At 43.8% G+C, this 20,126-nt stretch overlaps 1 protein-coding gene and 1 long non-coding RNA gene across 5 annotated transcripts in view; one reads left to right on the top strand and one right to left on the bottom strand.

Annotated features, from left to right (window-relative positions):
* dusp8a (dual specificity phosphatase 8a) overlaps positions 1-20,126 on the top strand; it is a 42,117-nt gene that overhangs the window by 13,962 nt on the left and 8,029 nt on the right. For 3 of the 4 annotated variants that reach the window (XM_086027940.1, XM_086027941.1, XM_086027942.1), the window contains exon 3: positions 844-982. In XM_086027940.1, coding sequence (XP_085884066.1) covers positions 844-982 — 139 coding nt within the window. Of the gene's footprint in view, positions 1-843; positions 983-16,985; positions 18,370-20,126 lie in introns of those variants that run through there. The other variant, XM_086027943.1, reaches the window with a different exon arrangement.
* Positions 10,624-17,483, bottom strand: LOC147148455 (uncharacterized). The gene is made up of 2 exons (XR_015086453.1): positions 17,378-17,483; positions 10,624-10,983 (listed from the first exon to the last, which is right to left on the bottom strand). It is a non-coding gene; the product is annotated as an uncharacterized LOC147148455 (long non-coding RNA).

The raw sequence follows: 20,126 nt of genomic DNA on the forward strand, positions 1-20,126 counted from the left end.
TTCAATGGACTGCGTGAATGTAAGAAAAGGGCACTTTTGCCCGGCTGGCTCTTTTAGATGAGGACGATGGAACGTATGTTGTGCCTGCCATCTTTTTCTTGCATTTTGTTCTCCACATCATCCCTTCTCTACCTTCCTCCTCGCGCTCCCTCTCTCCCATCCGGCGGTAGTTCAGTGATGCAGCGATTCAGAGCTGCAGTAGGTGCTGCCTCTTGGTCACGTGACCAAAGCCTGCCTGACAACATGGTGAAGAACAACACAGTGGGCACAGATGCGCATGCTCACTTTCACATGGAAGCGCACCCGCACGCGCACACTTATACCCATCCCTCCATGAAGCTGACATCAACCGCACCACAATGATAAATGTGTTTGCGGCATAACTGGCTTTTTTGTATTTTACTGTGACAAATTCCCTTTACGTCAAGCACAGGATTATATGCAACATACATCTAGTCATAGATGCAGCCCTTATGTATTATTCATACTGTAATGCTTTATATTTGTAATTTACTACTGAATCTCTGTTTACTGTTGCAGACATTCTAATCACTGAAGCTGGTATCGGACTGCCATAACTGTCAGCCGTACGGTTGTTGGTTATTTATCTTGGCTTTCCTGGTACATACCAGAGCCAGGCGGGTTCAAATCGTGCATCTGGTTTTACTGCGTTGCATTGTGCCATTGCATGTGAAGGCTGTGACTACCAGAGTCCCAAATGTCTGTGATGAAAAAAACGAAATGGAAAAAAAAAAAAAAACCTATTGTTTTGTGGTGAATCCCCTATTTCATTCTGTGTTCACTTCATGATCACTGTATGCATCTGTCTTCTTTTCTGTGCAGGTGGAGCTGGGCAGGAAGCAGGAAGTGGTGGTGTATGACCAGAGTTCCAAAGAAGCCGCTCACCTGTCCAAAGACGGCTTTGTGCACATTCTCTTAGGGAAGTTGGAGGGCACCTTCCACAAAGTCTCCCTGCTTACTGGTATGGATCAGAGTGGGAGTGGTAGTGGGTTGTGGGTGTGTGCTTTGTGTGTAATTAATTATTTATTTATTTATTTATTACGCAATCAATTGTACATTTTATTCTACATCACAATGGCCCCACACTGCTTTCATATTTCACATTTCTTGCAGTGAGCTGAAGCAGCACGGCACCGTTTGTCCAGTAGATGTCACTGTTTTGCATTACATATCCCAGCACCTGCAGGGAGTTTTATTTAACTTTAATAGAATTATTACTTACTGCATGCTCACACATATTTATTGGCTTGGAAGACTGACAACCGGAAGTGTACATGCCTGCTGCTTCGCCAAGACGTCTACCTAATCAGGCTTTGAGGTTTAATCTTCTCAAGAGTCCCTCTCTTACTGAGCATCATTTGGAATAATGCTGAAGTTTAAAATCGTGCCCTTAAATATCGCAGTTACGCTGTCATAGTGTCCACTAAGCACACTAAGGCTTAATTTAGCAGCAGCGAGACTCTTAACAGTCTCATTGAGTTAATAACATCTTATGCGAAGCGTATGCAAGGATGATATCTCACTCACATAGAGCAGCAGAGGCTTATGAGTCCATCCTCAAACGTGTCAGCACAGAAACGAAAACGTAATCTGCCTCAGTCAAGAATGCAAATGAGACAGCGGAGGCATGTCGCTCGGGGTGAATCTTCCCTCTCTATGCATTCATTGTCTGTTATTTCCCTCTGCTGAAAGATTCACACTTTTTCTTCTTCATAGATGCCATGCATTGTCTCAAAGCATGGGAGCTCCTTAATTAGTTGTAGACATGTAAGGAGGTAGGTTGGGCACGTATGTGTATGAACGCATGTAACAAATTGACATTCCCCCCCCCCCCCATCTTTACACAATTTAATACACTTGTAATTATAAGAGGAAAAGACCTTGTCAGCAATTACTCGATTGTGTAAGTCTGCTCAGCACACGTCTTTCATTTCTCTGGCTTATTTTCTGCTGTTTCCACGACGACAGTGGCAGAGAATATTCCGCAGGAGGACCCGGCCAATAGAAATGTCGGTTGTTTGGGTGTTGGTACGACTGGGGTTAGTGGTGCTGACAGCCAGTGACTGTGCATACCCGATGCACTGTATGCGTGCTATGTGGCTGCATGGGCAGAGGAGCAGGCGATGTGCGTACACGTCTAAATTACAGCGTGCATGAATTTGTGCATGATAACACGAGGACCGCCGGAGGATGTGGTTGTGTGTGGTGTTTTCACAAAAGATAAGGCGACAGATGAGTGGAAACGGATGCTGGACTTTGTTTTTTAATCCAGTGCTTCTTTGTACTCCTAAAAATAGCTTCACTTATGACACTTGTAAAAATAAATCGGTTGTAGTGTACAAACGCGTGCCTCGTTCTCATCCCGGACACATCAAAAGAATATTGTGCATGTGCACGTTAAAGTCCATCCATCCATCATCTATACCGCTTCTCCTCACAAGGGTCGCGGGGCGTGCTGGAGCCTATCCCAGCTGTCTTCGGGCAGTAGGCGGGGGACACCCTGAATTGGTTGCCAGCCAATCGCAGGGCACACAGAGACAAACATCCGCACTCACAATCACACCTAGGGGCAATTTAGAGTGTCCAATTAACCTACCAAGCATGTTTTTGGTGACTGAAGCATGTGAGAGGAAACCGGAGTACCCGGAGAAAACCCACGCAGGCACGGGGAGAACATGCAAACTCCACACAGGGAGGCCGGGGCCGGGATCGAACCCACGACCTCTGAACTGTGAGGCGAACGTGCTAATCAGTCGACCACAGTGCCGCCTGCACGTTAACGTGTAAAACCAAAAAGGATTCAATTATGATGTTTCTTTTTTTTTTTTTTTTTTTTTTTTTTCCACTCTTAGGCTGAAGTACTCGAGGGTCACTTGAAGTCGTTTTACAGCACTTTGGTGGAATGCAATAGTATTTGAATCATTTGGCTGTTTTCTGACCTTTCTAAAAGCTACAAATGAATCAGTGAGCAAAATAATTATTTGCAGCCATCATCCTTTGCAGCCAGGCTTATCTGGCTTCCCTGCCTTCTTTCACATTCTTCAAGCAAGTTCAAAATAAAAAGTAATCCGTCTTTCTGTCACTGAAACCCTCTCATCCTTTACCCGTACTTTGACTGAAGTCTCAGTTTCAACTGCTAATAATTCCTGCAATGATTGTATATCTCTTATCTGAGTGACGTGTTATAGGTCGGCACTGATGCAAGTCACTCTAGCACGCAAAGTACATAATGTAACATTCCTGCAAATCAGGCCAGGAATGATGCACTTGGGAGTGAAAAGGAGCGATGGTTGTACAGATAGATGAAAACAAAAACTCCTTACATGGATGCTCAGGATGGGAAATTCAATTATGAATCTCACTGTATGAAAGGAATTTTGACTTTGGATGCTTTGCTGTTATAAAGTAACAAATATGGGAGTTAGATCAGTCAGTTGAACAACATGTCACATAACCAGTGGTCATGTGCTGGAAAAGTATTCATTGAAAACGGTCAGTCACCCCTCTTAGGTTTGTCAGTCAACCAAATAATCAATGAGGGCCCCACCATTTCAGACACGTGCATGATGTCATCGAGCAGGCAGTGTCGCAATAGAGCCGTTATTCGTCTTTGCCCTCCCATTGACCCCCATTAATAGTTTGCCGCTTGAAATCTACAGTGCTGTACATTCTCATTACATTTGGTGGTGGGAAATGTTTACGTGCGTGCGCGCGTCCGGATGTGTGTTTTACTTATGCTTGTATACTTCTGTGCGTTTGCGTTATTTCTTCGCCGACTGTGAGAAAGTGTTTGTGAGAAAAATATTTTTACCACAAGTGATCTCACTCAGTTGGAGCTCAGGCTGATGTCTTGCCTTTTAGAGACTTGTGACCGTGTGTGCGTGCGCGTCTGTGCCTGTGTGTGCGTGCGTGTGTGTGTGTGTGTATGCAGGCGTGCATTGGGTGTATGTGTGTCAATGAGGAAAACATGACTTGTTTGGAGCCAGCTGCCTCCCTCATGGGTCTAAAGTTTGCGTGTTTCCCACCAACCTTGTATCACAGCCCAGCCAAAGGCAGCACTACTCCTGCCAGTGTGCAGCTAGGTGGTATATTAGCCGATGCCATAGTCGTGTCACGTCACATCAGTCCCAGTGTTGGCCTGCAGACTTCAAACATGCTGACGCAGATGAATTTGGTTCAGCGGAAGACGCTGAAGTCACAATATTGTATGGTCGTTTCTTTGAAAGATCCAGAATTTATTTGGCTGTGCCTCTGTGGAGCGAGGTGGAATTTTTCTGTAACTTGCTGCACTTTGACCGAGACACGGAATCCTACAATCAGATGATTAGGCCGTGATGACGTCAGCACCAGCCTGACATTTAAGGATGGCATGTACACCAGCAATTACTTTCGGCACAATAGAGTGGGAGAACTGAACGTCAGGTATTGAACATCACACCCCAGTCAAAGAAGTCCTGATAAAAAAAGCTTTAAAGTATATTTGTACTAAAGTTTTCTTCCTGTGCTTGTGTGGGTTTTCTACAGGGTGCCTGGCTTACTCCCATGCTCCAGAAAATATGCAAATTAGGTTTAAGAAATATCGTAAATTGTTGATAGGCGTGAATATGAATTACTGTAGTGTCTGTATTACCCCTGTGATTGGTAACCAGTCCAAGACGTACTATCCCGCTTCTCACACAGATTGAGATAGGCTCCAGTTGTGAACCTCACGGTACAATAATTATCACGATATTGTGGAGAGGTTGGCGATATATAAAAAGCTCACGATATTGTAACAAAGAGCTCATATTGAAAAAATATCGCAACATTCTGTTTTTCTACAAAATAAAAGCATTGACAAAGAAATAGGCTTGGCCAGTCATGCATCAAACTAAACTGCACTAATAACCTAACCACCAGAGGGATCCTGGAACTGCACAAATGGACAACAACTTAGGCTTTTAAAAAGATTAGCTGCGATTACTATCGTGACATATATATATATATGTGTATGTGTGAGTGTGAGATTATGATAATCGATTATTTTGTTGATTATTTTGTTGATTAATTAACCAAACAAATTCGTTCCATCCCTTTACTGAAAAAACAGGACATTATCTCAAATAGCAGAAAACGCACAAACAAATGAATTATGACTCAGTGGATGGAAACCATTGATTTAGAATTTATGAAATTGTGGGATTCATGTCTGAAAGTATAGATCAAAAATATATAGCACATTTTAAAATAAAAAAAAAACAAAATTATAATTAGTTTGGGGCTTTTGGAGTGTAGGTCACAAAAGAACAAATAAAGTTGGTGAGTGACGCTGTGTTGTTTGCAGATGTACACAACTGCCCTTAATCTTTCCGAGAGGCCATCTGCGTGTTTTTTTTCCCCGCAGGATTACTAACGCGTACGCCACCAGCTCAAACGAGAGAAAAAAGGACAGGACAAGGAAAAGAAACTTCACGTGCCAGCTCAGCGGTGGATTCGTGACACTAGACCGAGGCGACGTTATTTGACAGAAAAGTCACCAATGGCAACAGTGATGATTCAGTGTTTGTAGTTCATGTTGATGGATAGCATTGACCCAAATGCTCACAGCTGGAAAAAATTCCAGCAATGTGGACATGAAACAAATCCTAAAATAGTTTGCTTTGAAGAGTAGTGTATTTTTAAAGTTTTTCTTTGATGGCTCGACCGTCCCTTGTCTATTAAGTGAGACGCATTGCAGGTGAGAATGTTGGTTCCCACGCTGTCACATGAGTAGGTCAAAAGAGCAAACAAGCAAGAACAAATGTTAGAAGACCTAGTGATGACAAACTGATGAGGGGTATTAGCAGATGAAAGGTCTCTCTCTCTCTCTCTCCCTCCTTTTGCTTGCACTTGCGTTGTCCTTTTTTTTTTTTTTTCTTTCCCTCGCTCACACAGGAGCTGCTGTCTATAGCCCAGGGCAAGTATGATGACATCAGGTTTGGGTGTGACAGAAAAGGTACAAAGGTCAATTCCGTTATGTGTCATTCTTCGGGGCTGTTATACAATGGGGCGGTGGCCCCCCTGTATACTGTGTGTACTGTACGTTTGTGTGCGCGCGCACGCGTGCGCAAACACATGAGAGCATCAGAGAAAAGTAGAAGAGGTGAGGTAATGGTGGAAGGCTGAATCCCTCAATGCGGCCCTTCACACAGACATTACAATGAGCTACACAAGGAGGTCTGCTTGTGTCAGTGTGTGTTTTTTGTGTGCCTGTGTGCAACTTGGATTGAATATGTGCATATGAAGTAGTGTGTGCATGTGGGTGAGGCAATGTTTGAGAACGCATGTGTGAAGGGAGAAAAAAAGAGACAAAACAAAGGGAGAGCTATTTAGGAGATGAGGTAATAGTCCTCATTTTATCCAGAGTGTGTGTGTGTGTGTGTGTGTGTTCAGTCAGTCTCATTTGCGTGTGTTTGTGTCCACGGAGTGTGTGGTCTTCGAGGCTGTAAAGTGTAACATACCCTCATGCCGCTCATACCGTCCTTAAAGCATCATCAGTACTCGAGCAGCACATCATATAAAAATGTTAAACGTCTCATACCGTTTTAAATGAAACTCTTTGTTATCTTGGACAAGTGTCAAATTTTCCAGATGTTCGGGGACATGGTTGTTTGGTGCAGACCCCGGCAAATATCACATCATCATTTTCTACGCTTTCAGAGAAGCAAAAATCCTGTCATATTACAAAATCTGTCCAAATAATCACAGTGTTGGTTTTGATTTATGGACAGCAACCTGGAAATGGCTTCATGCGTGAATGCTGGCAGTCAAACATTCCAACTAATGCTATTCTGCGTTCTAAAACTTAACTTGCCTAGCAAGCGTAAAGGCACAGTATCTTGAGGGATGATTTGCTGTGTTAACTGTAAATAATTGTAAATGAAACTAGTCAACAGCAGTTTTCTCAGAGATGGCTTTATGTGACCCTAAATGTATTTTTGGTGACATTATATTATTGTTATTGCATTGTTATGATTATTAAAACTTGATGTGCTCGAGAAAAAAATCGAGGGCAGATTTAGAATCAACACAAAATGATGAAAAAAAATTGTAAAAAAATGTGTTGGCCAGTGTAATCATCCATTCCAGGGTCAATAACTTGCCACTCCAAATTATTTGACAATACAAGCAATTTGATTGAAGTCATCGAAGTCACAGGAGTGAATGAAGTGCGATTGATGCTGGAGTCTTTACAGCTTTGATGTGTCTACTTAGCTCACTCACTTTCTGGAGTAGATTTTTGGAATTTTGATTTGTCTTTTCTTCTCTTCTCAACACTTTGGATCTAGTCCTTATATTTGAATTTGCATTGCAAAAAAAAAAAAGAAAAGGTTGAAGTCAAATGCAGAGTTGGTCCCTTGATGCATGGTTATGTATTGAGATATGATGATGGTTTGAAAACCCCAATTTGTTTGTCCAACTTCAGAGGTATGTTCCTTTCATATTTTGGCAGAATTCTGAATTGTGCAAAATCAACTCATTGACTTTAGTACTTATTTGTTGTTAGCTTTCAGCTCGATGGCGGCACCTTGGCATTGACAAGCTATTTCTGAAGGGACTGCAGTTTCTGCTTTCATTGAAGACACATTTGACTTAATTCAAGAGGAATGGTTGAGCAACAGTCATGACAGCGGTGATGCGGTTCAAATATTTCCACTTGATACTTTTTTGGCGTGAGACCAGCTTGACTTTGTCCCAGTAGTGTCCCTTCAAATCAAGCATCAACATGAATTGATGTAGCGTACACTAGTTTATCAACTAGGCCTTGAACTCACCGGTTGAGTGCCGATTGTAATTGCCCACAACGTTCAGTATTCTTGAGGCCCAGCAGTCGTTGTGCCTCCCATTTGGTTGTGACTACTCCATCTTAACCTCCTAAGCTACCCTTTCGGCACCTCATTGCCCCTCCCTCCCCCCCTTTGGCACACTTCCATCCGACCTCGCTCTAGTACGCCATTTGGAACTGCTGCAGATCAATGATTTCATTGAGAAGGAGCCAGTGGGGCCATTAAGAGGTGAGCTCACCTTCCCCAGAGATATCTGACCTTATTCTCAATGACCCGGGCTTGCTCCTTCCCCCTCCCTCCGTTCCTCCTTCGGCCCCTTTACCTCCCTCCCCCCCCCGATTCGTCCCCTCCTGCACCTCGTGTTTCTCCTCGCTTCTGTTTCACGGTGCTGAGAACAGAGCTCTATTTTTAGGCCCAGACTCCTGCGGTCATCACATCTGGCGCCAGTGGCCTCGATGCTCGCGCCCTGGCCTGTAGATACACAAACACACATTCACCCCACCCCAGTCAGCAGCAGGAGAGCGCAAAGGTCAAAGTAAATGGTCTACGGAAATATCGATGACATCACCTCCCCCACGTGAAAGTGTTACAGACTCTTAGGAAGCCTCAGAGCTGCACATTGACATCATGTTGTGTTCTGCAAGTATGTCATGAGCTCCTTCTTAAGTAAGGCTCGCGACTTAATGATGTATTGTGCAGATGCATACCGTGCACGCAAAGTCGTCCTAGAAGCAGGCAAATGCATGCGCGTATGGTCACATTATGGTAACAGACCTCAGAAGGAGGCCTTTGCAGAGTTTGTTTTATGTAACCATGTTGCTCTGCCAGAGCTCCCCCCCCCCTTGTCTGTCTCCTTGGCCTCACATGATGTGCTTGATGTCATTTTCCCTTCTTTGCCTTGAAAAAAGGGAGGACGAAAACAGGCCAGTGTGTGTGTGTCTTTATTCATCTGTATGTGTTTTAATGTGAGCCTCTGCCAAATGTTTCCAGCATGACGTGATCCCGCTCCTCTTCTTCTCCTCCTTCATCACTCACAAGTCCCTTGCCGGCTCAAGAGGCCAGGCACACGCACACTTGCACTCACCCGAACCACCCACACAAGAGATGAATGAACTTTCCCATCTTATATAAGATGTACAGGCCGTGCATACATTGCGACACAGATCAAGATTAGAATCGATGACGATTAAGACAAACTCTTGAGATGAGCTTTGAGGCATTTTAGAAAGGATGAAGTCATCATCACACCATCATCAAGTAATGTTGCAATGTGAATATCTAGTCATTTCCATTCAGAAATGATGCATTGAACTTCTGATCGGAGGAATTTCCAATTTGAGAAACGGTTTTTGCAATAACCTTTTATGAATGACCAATGCCACTCGATAGAGTGCAGACTTCTACCTCCTGCGTGTGCCTCATTTGTATCTTTAAGATCCAGACTTTTTTTTTTTCTCAAAAGAAAGGTCAAATTTTGGAATGTCGAGAAAAGCGCGGGGGGGAAGATGAGTATCCTGTACCCTCACCAAATGATTGACTTGCCCATGTACTTTTTGCACAAAAATAGTTACAATTAATTTGTTAGTTGTAAACAGCAGCAATGATGAGAACAGGTCAAGTCTTTAGTCAAAGTTGAATCTTTCATGCTTAAAACAAGCTTGGCTTTTGGTGTTTGTTTTATTAAGAAAAAAAATGGTCCTGTTCCTGGATGTTTGTACCACCGTGCCCTAAATATTTCAACCATTTCTGCTTTGTGTACACAATCCACTCATTGAGCATGCCTTTTGGGCTTGGCTGCATTTGAAATCTATCTGAACGCCCTTTAAACATCCCAACCCACCCGTGTAATGCATTCATGCAGCGTCAAATAAAAATAGTTTGTTTGAACGGTTACCTAGGCAGTTTCAACACATCAGGTCAACAGAAGCCGAAGTAGAGCAGCGTGCTAACCTTAGATTAGTGTCTCCACGTTTTGTCCCCATCAGCGCCTTTAACTGAAGCCGCGCGGTGAATGTGGGCCAAGTGCTTGCTAGCTCAGTAGCACCATTAGTTTAATCACTGTTAGCCTGAAGCAATCTTGCACACTCGTGGTAATTTTTACCAGAAGCACGATAAAGCAAAGGAGTCACTCTCAATTAGGCTAGTTTATACCCACTACTTGCGTGCATCCGCCACATTCCGTTCATGCTCGGACTGCCCACTACCGTTCCTGCTATGGCGTCACTCCACAAAACAATGGTAGATTCCTGTTTATCACTGAGCTGTCTTTGATGCACTTTATCTCAGGAATTCCACAGTACCGCTTCCTTGCTAACCTTTTTGGTCATTTATATATTTATTTTTTCAGGCTTATCTATGTTAGGGACATCGGTTCAAAATCCCGTATGTCTTTTCTGGTGCAAAGACTTGCCAGACAGCTCCTAATGCTTTAATACGCCATGACCACACATTTTTAGACCGAACCTCTGGAGCCTCTGCTTCCTGATAGAAATGTGAGATTTTTTTCCATCACTATGACAACAAGCTAATTTAGGAGTTCCCGGCAAGCCCGAGGCCCCGGAATAAGCAATGTGGTAGTTAGTGATCATTTGTTTTCCTCATGATGGTTCCTTGTCCGTACATGTATAAATAGTCAGAGGCATTCATACACAAACTGCAACACGCATCTACAAAAAAACGAAACCCACAAACAGCCGCTTCCTCTTGTTGTGCAACCGCTTCCTGATAAACATAACTGATCAAATGACATCAGTGCACCTTGGGGGTGATAGAAGCTATCAGGAACTCAGCATGGATGTGAGTGCTTGTTTACCAGATTTATTTATTTTTTCACTCTAAAAATGCTGTGCTTGTCTGTCTTTTAACCATCTGCATGCTGTAGCATCATGAGGGCGTTGGCTTTGCTCTAATGGAGACGGCTTGTCCAGTTCCTCTCATTGCATGGCGTCAGACTTCCTCTATTGTTCTTTTGTAGCTGGCACAGTGATGTCACTACTGGGCTCTGGATCTGACACACGCACACACACACACGCACACACATATCTCTGGGGCCTGTTGAAGCAGGAAAGCCAACCCTCGCTGTGGGCGTTGTGATAGCCGCTGTCACCATGTCACCAAGATAGTCTCCAGGGTGCAGCGCCTCATTCCTGCAGCTTGACTGTGTATGAGAGGAAACTGCTCAGTGATTAAAGGTTGGGTCATGCTTTTAATGTCTGGTGTTGTAGTAGATTTTATCAATGAATATGATCATTGACCATTTGTGTTATTAGCTCGAAAAGATCAAGGTTAGGTTTTCTTTGCCGTTAGTCGGTAGGATTACACAAACATTACTTGGCATGTTCTTCCCCCGGAGCTTGTGTGGGCTTTCTGCTGTGAGTGTGAATGTGTGTGTTTTTGTTTGTCTCTGTGTGCCTTGCCTTGACCGGCGAGCAGTCCAGGGTGTACCCACCCGGTGCCAAAACTCATCTGGGATAGGCTCCAGCTCAACCATGAGCCTAAATAAGACAAGTGCCTTTGTGGATGGATTAGAGTGAGCGCTCAGAGGCAGCAAATGGAACTTACGGTAATCATATGGAGTAGTGGGCTCTCCCTTTTTAAATGCACAGTACCACCACCAACAGGATCAGAGTGGAACAGAATTACCCAGCATGTCATTTTATTTTAAGCAAACAATTCCATTGTCCCTGTTGTTTATTGTTTAGCCTTTTCTGAATGATACGTTTTGTTGCCTTCAACAAGCAAGATAATGTGATGTTCCCCCGGTACATTAAGTTTGACGTCTGCACTCATTTTGACTGATTTGTGACTAATGATGCATATTGTTGTCGAGCCAGGACAGAACCCCCGTCGCAGTCTGGCTTTATAGCATGATGGGACCACATTCTTGCTTTGCCACATGCTAACCTGCTGTGCTGAGGGGGGAGCTAATTAACATGAAACTGATCTGGAACCTGCCAGTCAGGCTTTGTCGCAGAGGCCTAAGCTGCTGTCAGCTCGCCTTTATGTACGCTATGCAGTATTACCCTGCTGCCATGTGTGCATTCGATGTAAACATTACACACACAGTGAGCGAGGTAAGATCAAGTGTTTCCCAGCCCATTTTATGGGGAAACAGGAACCGAAAATGGTTTATCTGATATCTGTGTTGACATTCACCTTATAAAGTTGAAATGTACAAGGAAGTACACAATGAAATAGGAACTTTTTTTCTGTTTGCCTTTGCACGCAGCTAAAATACAACTTCAAGAGAACAGCTGTGATGACACTCACGTCACAGCATAAATGCTAATGGTAATGTTCAAGGTTCACTAAATGCTGGGACACACCATGTTGTCACTTACCTCGCTCATACTCTGGTGGCCAGTATTGAGTGTCACACCTCATTCGATTCTTCCACACACACACACACGCAAGCACGTGCACACACTACTTAATAGCTCCAACTGGGATTTTGAACGATGTACAATTTATGGTTTATGAGGACCATCTGCTCCTGAAAGCCCCGCCTGGTGGCTTTGATAGCTTACCCTCCTCCTCTTGTCAATGTGTGTGTGTGTGTGTGTGTGGATGTAGGACTGAACAGATTGACCCAAGTTATTTCCTAGCAGTGAAATTGCACAAGTAACTGGATGCTGAGCTCCTCTAGGGCGTTAAGTAGCTTGGAACACCGGCGCACCACTTCATCATTCATCTGCACTTCTTCTTGTAACCTCATCCCACATACGTCTGCCTACTTCCTCATCCTTTTCAAGATTTCCTCATATCGGTTTGCTTTGTGTGGAGTTTGCATGTTCTTCCTTGTTAAATGACTCCAAATCTAAAAATATGTTCTCGACTGACGATACATTCTGTTGCGTTATTTGAAGCCACTGCGTTTCGAGGGACGTTTTAGAAGCGTCCATCTGAATGAAATATGAAATCAGCCGAATCATAGGGAAGAACCTTTAGCAATACTTAGGAGATGAGAAAGGACACGCACACTTGTTGCATTTCGTCACCCTCACACACACATACGGTGCATGATTACGTAGCGCACCACCAATGTCCCCTGTGGGATGACCAGATCAGCTATCATCCCCCTCACCCAATTGCAAATTTGCCCATCCTCCCCTCCGACACCTCCCCCTCATTCAATTTCTCCATCTCTCCCCTAGCAACTACCTCACCCCCTTGGCATGGCAGCTGTGTCCTCCTGTAGGCATTACATCACTATAAGAGCAGTCTTGTTACTGATCCCCTGACAACCAGCACCAGCAACACAAACACACACGCACACACACACACACACACGTAAATTGCATGCACATAGTGTACAGAGACACACACTTGTGCAAAGATGCACCGACACATGTTTGTTGGGCAAAGCGTTGTCTACATCATCCCTAATACTAGGTACCTCTCATTTCGTCCTTCAAAGATAAACACACACACGTTAATATACATACACAAACCACCAAACCTAATTAACTGGCAGTCCTCATCACCCTAAGATCCCCGATCCGGAAAATGACATCGTCCCTTCCTATGCAATCCTGACAGATGATCCATGGTGTTGGATTACACTCCTGTCGCTGCCTGTTTTAGCAGTGAGGGAAGAGGGGACACGCACTCCCCAAATATACTGTATATTTACGTATCAATATGCAAAGCCTTGGTTATTTGAAATAGCTTATTTTACCCCAAAACAAACAATTTATACTCAAATGCTGTCATTCAAACGCTCCGCCGACCAGGGCAGACTGAAACGGTCTCTTAAGGGAAAAGGTCATAACACTTTAACTGATTAAGGCCTAAAGCGCCTGGCTCAACAGCTCCCCAAAACCTAATGTTGTCTGTAAGTTTTCCCAGAAATACAACACATATAAAATAATTAATATCTCTGCCCCTGCAGCAAATAGAAACATAATTCCAAAAGAATTTGCGAGTTTAGACGTGCCTTTCACACAGTTTATTATTATTTTTCAATCGAAGATGTGAAAATGCAGTGTCTGTGCAAGAGAAGCACTATTTTTATTTATTTTTTAAATCGAGTGGTAATTACCACCCTCTACACTATTACAAAGACGTAAATATCGTCATTGTCTACAAAAATATATTTTAACCATATATTGCGTTGGACTGGTTCCACTGGTTCAAAGTCCACAAGCGCATCATCTATATCACGGCCATTACTTATTTCAGAGCTCCTGTGATCGACAACGTCCACCATGAGGCCTATGGCTCTAAAAAATTCCGGGACATCCTCCGCGGTCTCCCGACCCCGTCACGTGTATGTTCTGATGCATTAAATTGGCTAGGAGACCAAGAATTGGATTAAAAAAAGAAAGACGCATCTACTCTCCTGGCTTTAAAGGTAGAAAGACGCAACAGCGCTCCCGGCTCTAGTGGTAGAAACGCGGTTATACGCTCCCATCCTTAATGAGTTAAATAAAGTAAATGCAAAGAGGCAACTGCCATTCAATCCAAATCTGTCTCTTTTTATTAGTAATACATCAAATGAGTCCATAATCCATAAGAGTAGTCAATGATTTTTTTTCTGATTCGGTTTATCATGACCGTACATGACTCACAAATCGTATCCATTATATTTGCATTCACAATTCCTGAAGAAGAAATCGTAAAGGATTTAACTAAATGTTCTCAATGGGTTGGTATCGCTGTGTTTATGTGTTGTGCTCCTAGAACCGCCAGAAGAGCTGGTGGCCAGAATGACAGGACCACCTATTTCTGTTGCCGCAGGGAACACACGTGCGGTCAATAAAACGGCCTGGCTGTCGTTTGCTATACTGTATCTCCCGCAGTAATCCTCCAATTAGCACATCTACTATTTTCAGCCATGTTACTTGGAAAGGTGGGAGAAGATAGAGGTAGCAAGCAACACAGTCATGTCATATTAGGAACTCTAGACTAGTTGTGTCATTGTTGTTCCAGTCAAGCAAGTGTTGCAAAGGTATCCTCGGTACTGCACTCTCTAGTCTTTTTCTTTTTTTTTTCCCCAAGTCAGTATGATTGTATATTTCGTTATATATCGTTTTTTTTTGCTTTGGCACTACAGTGATGCTTCGGGTTACAAATGACTTATGTGATGAGCAAAGATTGTTTTGATCCTGAGTCTGTTTGCAACGGTCAGTGTGTGGCCCGTGTTAATGGGTGGACATTAAACAGGCGGAGGATATCCTGAAGAAGTTCATCAACGCTGAGTGACCTGTTAAATTGCACTCCTTGCTTAAGGCTCTTTTCACCCGTTTGTGATCATTCATGGTGGTCGACGATGATGAGATCAGTATGCAAACACAGCCCAACTACAGATCTTTTACAAGCGTGTTTGCCTTTATCTTTGGCCATGACTTTATGTACTGAAAAACATCAGACTTGTGAAGCATTATATATCAACTAAAGGCTCGGGAATTGGCCTCACATCACTAATGCAGCTTAATATGAAAGAGACTTATTTGGAATAGTACTTTTTCTTTAACATACAGACTCTGTACAAAAATATACATAATTCAATCTAAAATGTACATTTCCATTTTTTTTTTCTTTTTTAGTACTTTTTGGTTTAACAACTGAAAGTAGGTACAGTGGCTTGTGAATGTATTCGTCCACCTTGAACATTTTGACCTTTTGCCACATTTCAAGCTTCAAACATAAAGATATAAAATTTGATTTTTTTTGTGAAGAATCAACACCAAGTGTGACACAATCGTGAAGTACAATGAGATTCATACAATGTTTTAAACTTTAAAAAAAAATAAAAACCTGAAAAGTGGGGTGTTGATATAATTCGGCCAGTGCAGCCAACTCACTCAAGAAGTTCCCTGATATTTTGAAACGATCCAATGTTTACCTAAATGACTTCATAAATAGAGTCCACCTGCATGCAATCTAGTCTCAGTATAAATGCCAGCCACCATTCTGGTGGTTGGCAGCATCAACTTAAGGGGATGCTTTTTTTTCCAGCAGGGACAGGGAAGGTGTTTAAAATTCAGAAGATGAATGAATTCAGTCTCTGGATGTGCAAAACTGACAGAGACATGCCCCAAACCACTTGCAGCTGTAACCACAGCAAAAAGTAGTTCTACACGTATTACCTCAAATAATTTTGCATGCCCCACTTTGCAATTTTTTATTTCTAAAGAAAAAAAAAGTTTAAAATATATGAATTTTAGTCCACTTCACCTGATGCCGAGTCTTCCCCCCAAAAAATGTTTGGAGCCTGAAATGTGGCAAATGGTCGAAGAGTTCAGGGGGGCCGAATACTTTTGCAAGCCACTGTAACAATCGGATTCCATTCAGTCTCCCCAAGCAGTCATGCAATGTCATTTAACGCCCCATGTAGATGAATTTGCGGGCTACATATTTGTCATTCCATAGTAAAGTACCAAGCGTAAGTGGAATGTCACATGGAGAATGTCTGCACACCACAAGCTTGTTGCGTTTTCACCTCTAGGCTTCCTCTCTTTTGTCCGCTTTGGTTCTTTTTCCACCCTCTGCCCTAATTTAGCCCTTTCCTCTCTCCAATTTCATCCTCAAAGACAAAACCACACTGGACAGGACAGTGAGGTTGCACACATTCTCCCATTCCAACACTATACATTCCTGTCCTTAAAGGGAAGTCAATCCAAACATATTTTTTTTCCAGAATATGTTCCATGCAGGGCCACTAGTTGAAACACGTCATTCTGATTAATATTGCGTTTGTGGAATATGAGTTAAGTAGCAAAATACAGGTCACTGATAGTGTAGTGGTACACACGACTGAGTTGTGTGCGGGCAGCGTGGGATCGGTTCCCACTCAGCGACGGTGTCTGTGTGTGTGCCCTACGACCAGTTCGGGGTGTGGTCTGCCTTTCGCCCATTGTCAGCTGGGATAGGCTCCAGCACCTCCCCGCGAACTTGTACAGGATATGCGGTTTGGAAGATGACACACATGACACATAGCAAAATCCACCCGTTTTTAGACATCTCAGTGGGGGACCATTTTGTCACTTCTGTCGACTGAAAATGACATCACAAATGCTCAGGGCTCAGATAACGACCAATCACGGCCCACCTGTTTTCTGAAGCTGAGCCATGATTGGTCGTTATCTGAGCCCTGATCAACTTCGATGTCATCTTGAGTCGACAGAAGTGACAAAATGGCCGCCCCCTGAACTAGCTAAAATCGGGTGGATTTCTCATTTTCCACAAACGCAATATTAATCAGAACGCTGTGTTTAGACGAGCGGGCCTGCAGTGCATAGAACATAGTCTGGAAAAAAATGTTTGTGTTGACTTCCTCTTGCCATTGACATATTTATTTGTCATTTCAGAGTCCAGCCATTCAATCCCAGGAATGTATTCATATATTTTTTCCTATGTTTTCAAACGTTAGGATAAAAGAGGGTCTGAAAATGTCTGGCAGTGAATGAGTTAAAAGCTATTGACTCCTCTTAAAAATCTTACAGCCCGTTGACGTTTTATAGTTTGTTTCCACTTAAAACAAATAATTGAAATGACTCAAACTATTCAAACATACGCCCACATAAAGCCACGCATTCCCGTCACTTAACTCGTTAAGTCATGTCGTCCCGCTTAGCTGCCGAAGTACCTGTTAGCCTTTAACCTTCCCCAGTAGAGGCCAGCTCTGCCGCTCGCTCCCTGAGGTGGCCGCATATTTGCTGGCTGACTAAGGAATGTGGTTACATGCCTTGGACATTAGCTATGACGGAGCTCTTGCTCCACTGGAGAGGGCGGGCGCAGCGAAGAGGGGCAGGCCCCGGTGAGCTCATTCACCCTCCGAGCTCGAGGAGAGCGAGTGGCGGCGTCATCCTCTATTGCAGAAAGCGCGATCGGAGAGAGGAGGGAGCCAGAGGGAGGAGTTTTACCCTGGCCAGCGAGCGAATGGGAGACGCGGAGAGTGGAGCCGCACAACAATAGTGGTTTGCTCTTCTTGCTGTGGACTCACTGAGAAAGAGAGAGCCCTCACTAAGACACACAGACACTCTCAGACCAGCTGCAGGCAGAATACAGCTGGCACATTTGGGCTGGGAAACGCACTCGTTTTGCTCTTGCCCTCTCAGTGGCCGTCATTCTACACAAAACTACAGAATTGCTCAATATTTACCCAAGAGCGTTTCTGGGATTTTGGCATTCACATCGGACACGGGCCACGTGTGGACTTGTTTGGGGGCTTTTGGAGGTGCAGCGCCACTGATACTTGGACTCGTGTGCTTTTTATTTTTTTCTTGCACAAGGTCCACACCTGAGGGTCATTTCCAAGGCCCGGAACAGCTTGCATATCCCGTGCGTCTCTCTGACATCCAATCCGGTTTTAGCAGTCTTGGAATTTTCACCTCCCATCAGCTTTCTAAGGAGGACATTTTGACTCAAGACTCGTGCAAGGGGTCGCTCCATCCCTGAAGAAGCCGGATTGCGTTCTTGGGGATGCCGCTCGATGTGGTGATATCCCCCGCAGACGATCGTTTTTGGCCGGCCCCGCGGGACACAGACATGAGGCTGAAGATCAGGGTCCGCAGGATGAAGGAGGGCAGAGAGCTACGAGGTGTGTACCCACCTGGACGCACGGCGACGAGTCATGTGTGTGTGTGTTTGATTTTGACGATATGGACAAGGGCCTACTTGTTGTTATGTACGTCAACGATATGCAAAAAAAAAAAGATTTGTTGCAAGGATGGTGCCAATGTGCTCACTGGTTTAGCTTGTGATAGCGTTTAACAACGGGGACTAAGATATTCCAGTGCAAGTGTGACTCGAAGTGTGGCGATTGTACAATATTAGGATGCACTGCTAGCAGATAGACGGGGGGGGGGGGGCTCTTGCCAAAGCTGACATTAGTTTCCCTCATCTTTTGTCTTCTCCATTACGCTGTTTAGAGGCGTAATAGGAAGAAGGATTAGGGGGATGACATCATGAAGATAAAATCCAATGAAAAGTACGAGAAAGGGGATTCGGGCAAGAGAATGAGAGCTGTGACCCACGGTATGACATAGTGCTCGTGCTCTCACAGCCTGCGGTCATTGAGATGTAAAACTGTCACAAAGGCGCCATTCTCTTTCTTCGTGGCTTTTCTTGCTCTCTTACCCAGAACTCACACTCTCCCTCTTTTCAGAATGTATGTGGAGATTATGTTATCATTGTGTGCCGTGTGCACGGCAGGTGTCAAAGACAACACTTTGTCACACCGCCGTGAGGCAGTACATTCACAGTGAACAAAGTACACGCAGCCATCCGTCCACCTCATGCTTTACGCGCACGTGTGTCACGTATACATTTAGTGCAAGTGATTCTGTTTGAAGCTGTTTGCACAGTAAACCGCCACTTTTTGTGCTTGCCAATGTGTTTGCACAGCAGCATGTACTGTTCGTTTTGCTTTCAGACTCAGCCGCTGGAAGCGACGGGCTCGTTTTCCCCGAAAATGTACTACATTTTAGGACATTTAACACATTCCGCAAAATAGACTGCTGGATGCAGGCTTGGTTACAGCAAAATATGCAGTGTATCAGGGCTGCAACTAACGATTATTTTGATGATCGCTTAATCTGTCGATCATTTTGCCTTTATTCAAAAACAGGACGTTATTTCAAATTGACGTTGTTGAGAATGCACGAACCAATTGCTTATGATTCAGTCATTGGTTTGATCTGCTAGAGGTCAGAAAACAGGCAACAATGTTGATCATTGTTTTCCAAAGTGAAAAGAAATGTTTTATTTTGATTCATCGCAAAGATAATCAGTCCACTTTCAATGATATTTACTCTTGAGGTTCTGAAATTCCAAGCATTTGGACAATTTCAATTAAAAAAGGCAACCAAACGATTCATCGATTATCATTGCACTTTTACAGCATATTACATTACATTATATCACACTATATAACGTGCTGAAACAGCAGTTCATCAAAGTGCCATATCGTTGCTATGTGTGGACTAAACTAGAGGAACAATAACAGTTTAACCATTAGACGGGCTAGCATGATAATCATACTGTCTAACAGTCCTCAGCATGACGCCTGCTTGAAAAGATGACATCACCCTCTTGTCTCATCTGTGCACTGTCAATCTTGTCTGTTTTGACACAATTGGTCATCACGCGCCCCCCACTCCTAAACATACACACACACACACACACACGCACCCCCACACACTCTCAGCCTTTCCTTTCTCCAGGCTGCAATTCAGCCTTTGTGGTGCTGAGTGGGACATGTGTGCAATGATGTCATGTTTGGAGGGGGGGGGGTCGCATTGAAATGCTAATGTAGCCTCATGGGTTGAGGGGACAGCTGGAGGTGCACACTGGATG

This window comes from Filicampus tigris, chromosome 4 (genome assembly GCF_054856515.1).
Source record: "Filicampus tigris isolate MCC_2025a chromosome 4, RoL_Ftig_1.0, whole genome shotgun sequence".
Taxonomy (NCBI): domain Eukaryota; kingdom Metazoa; phylum Chordata; class Actinopteri; order Syngnathiformes; family Syngnathidae; genus Filicampus; species Filicampus tigris.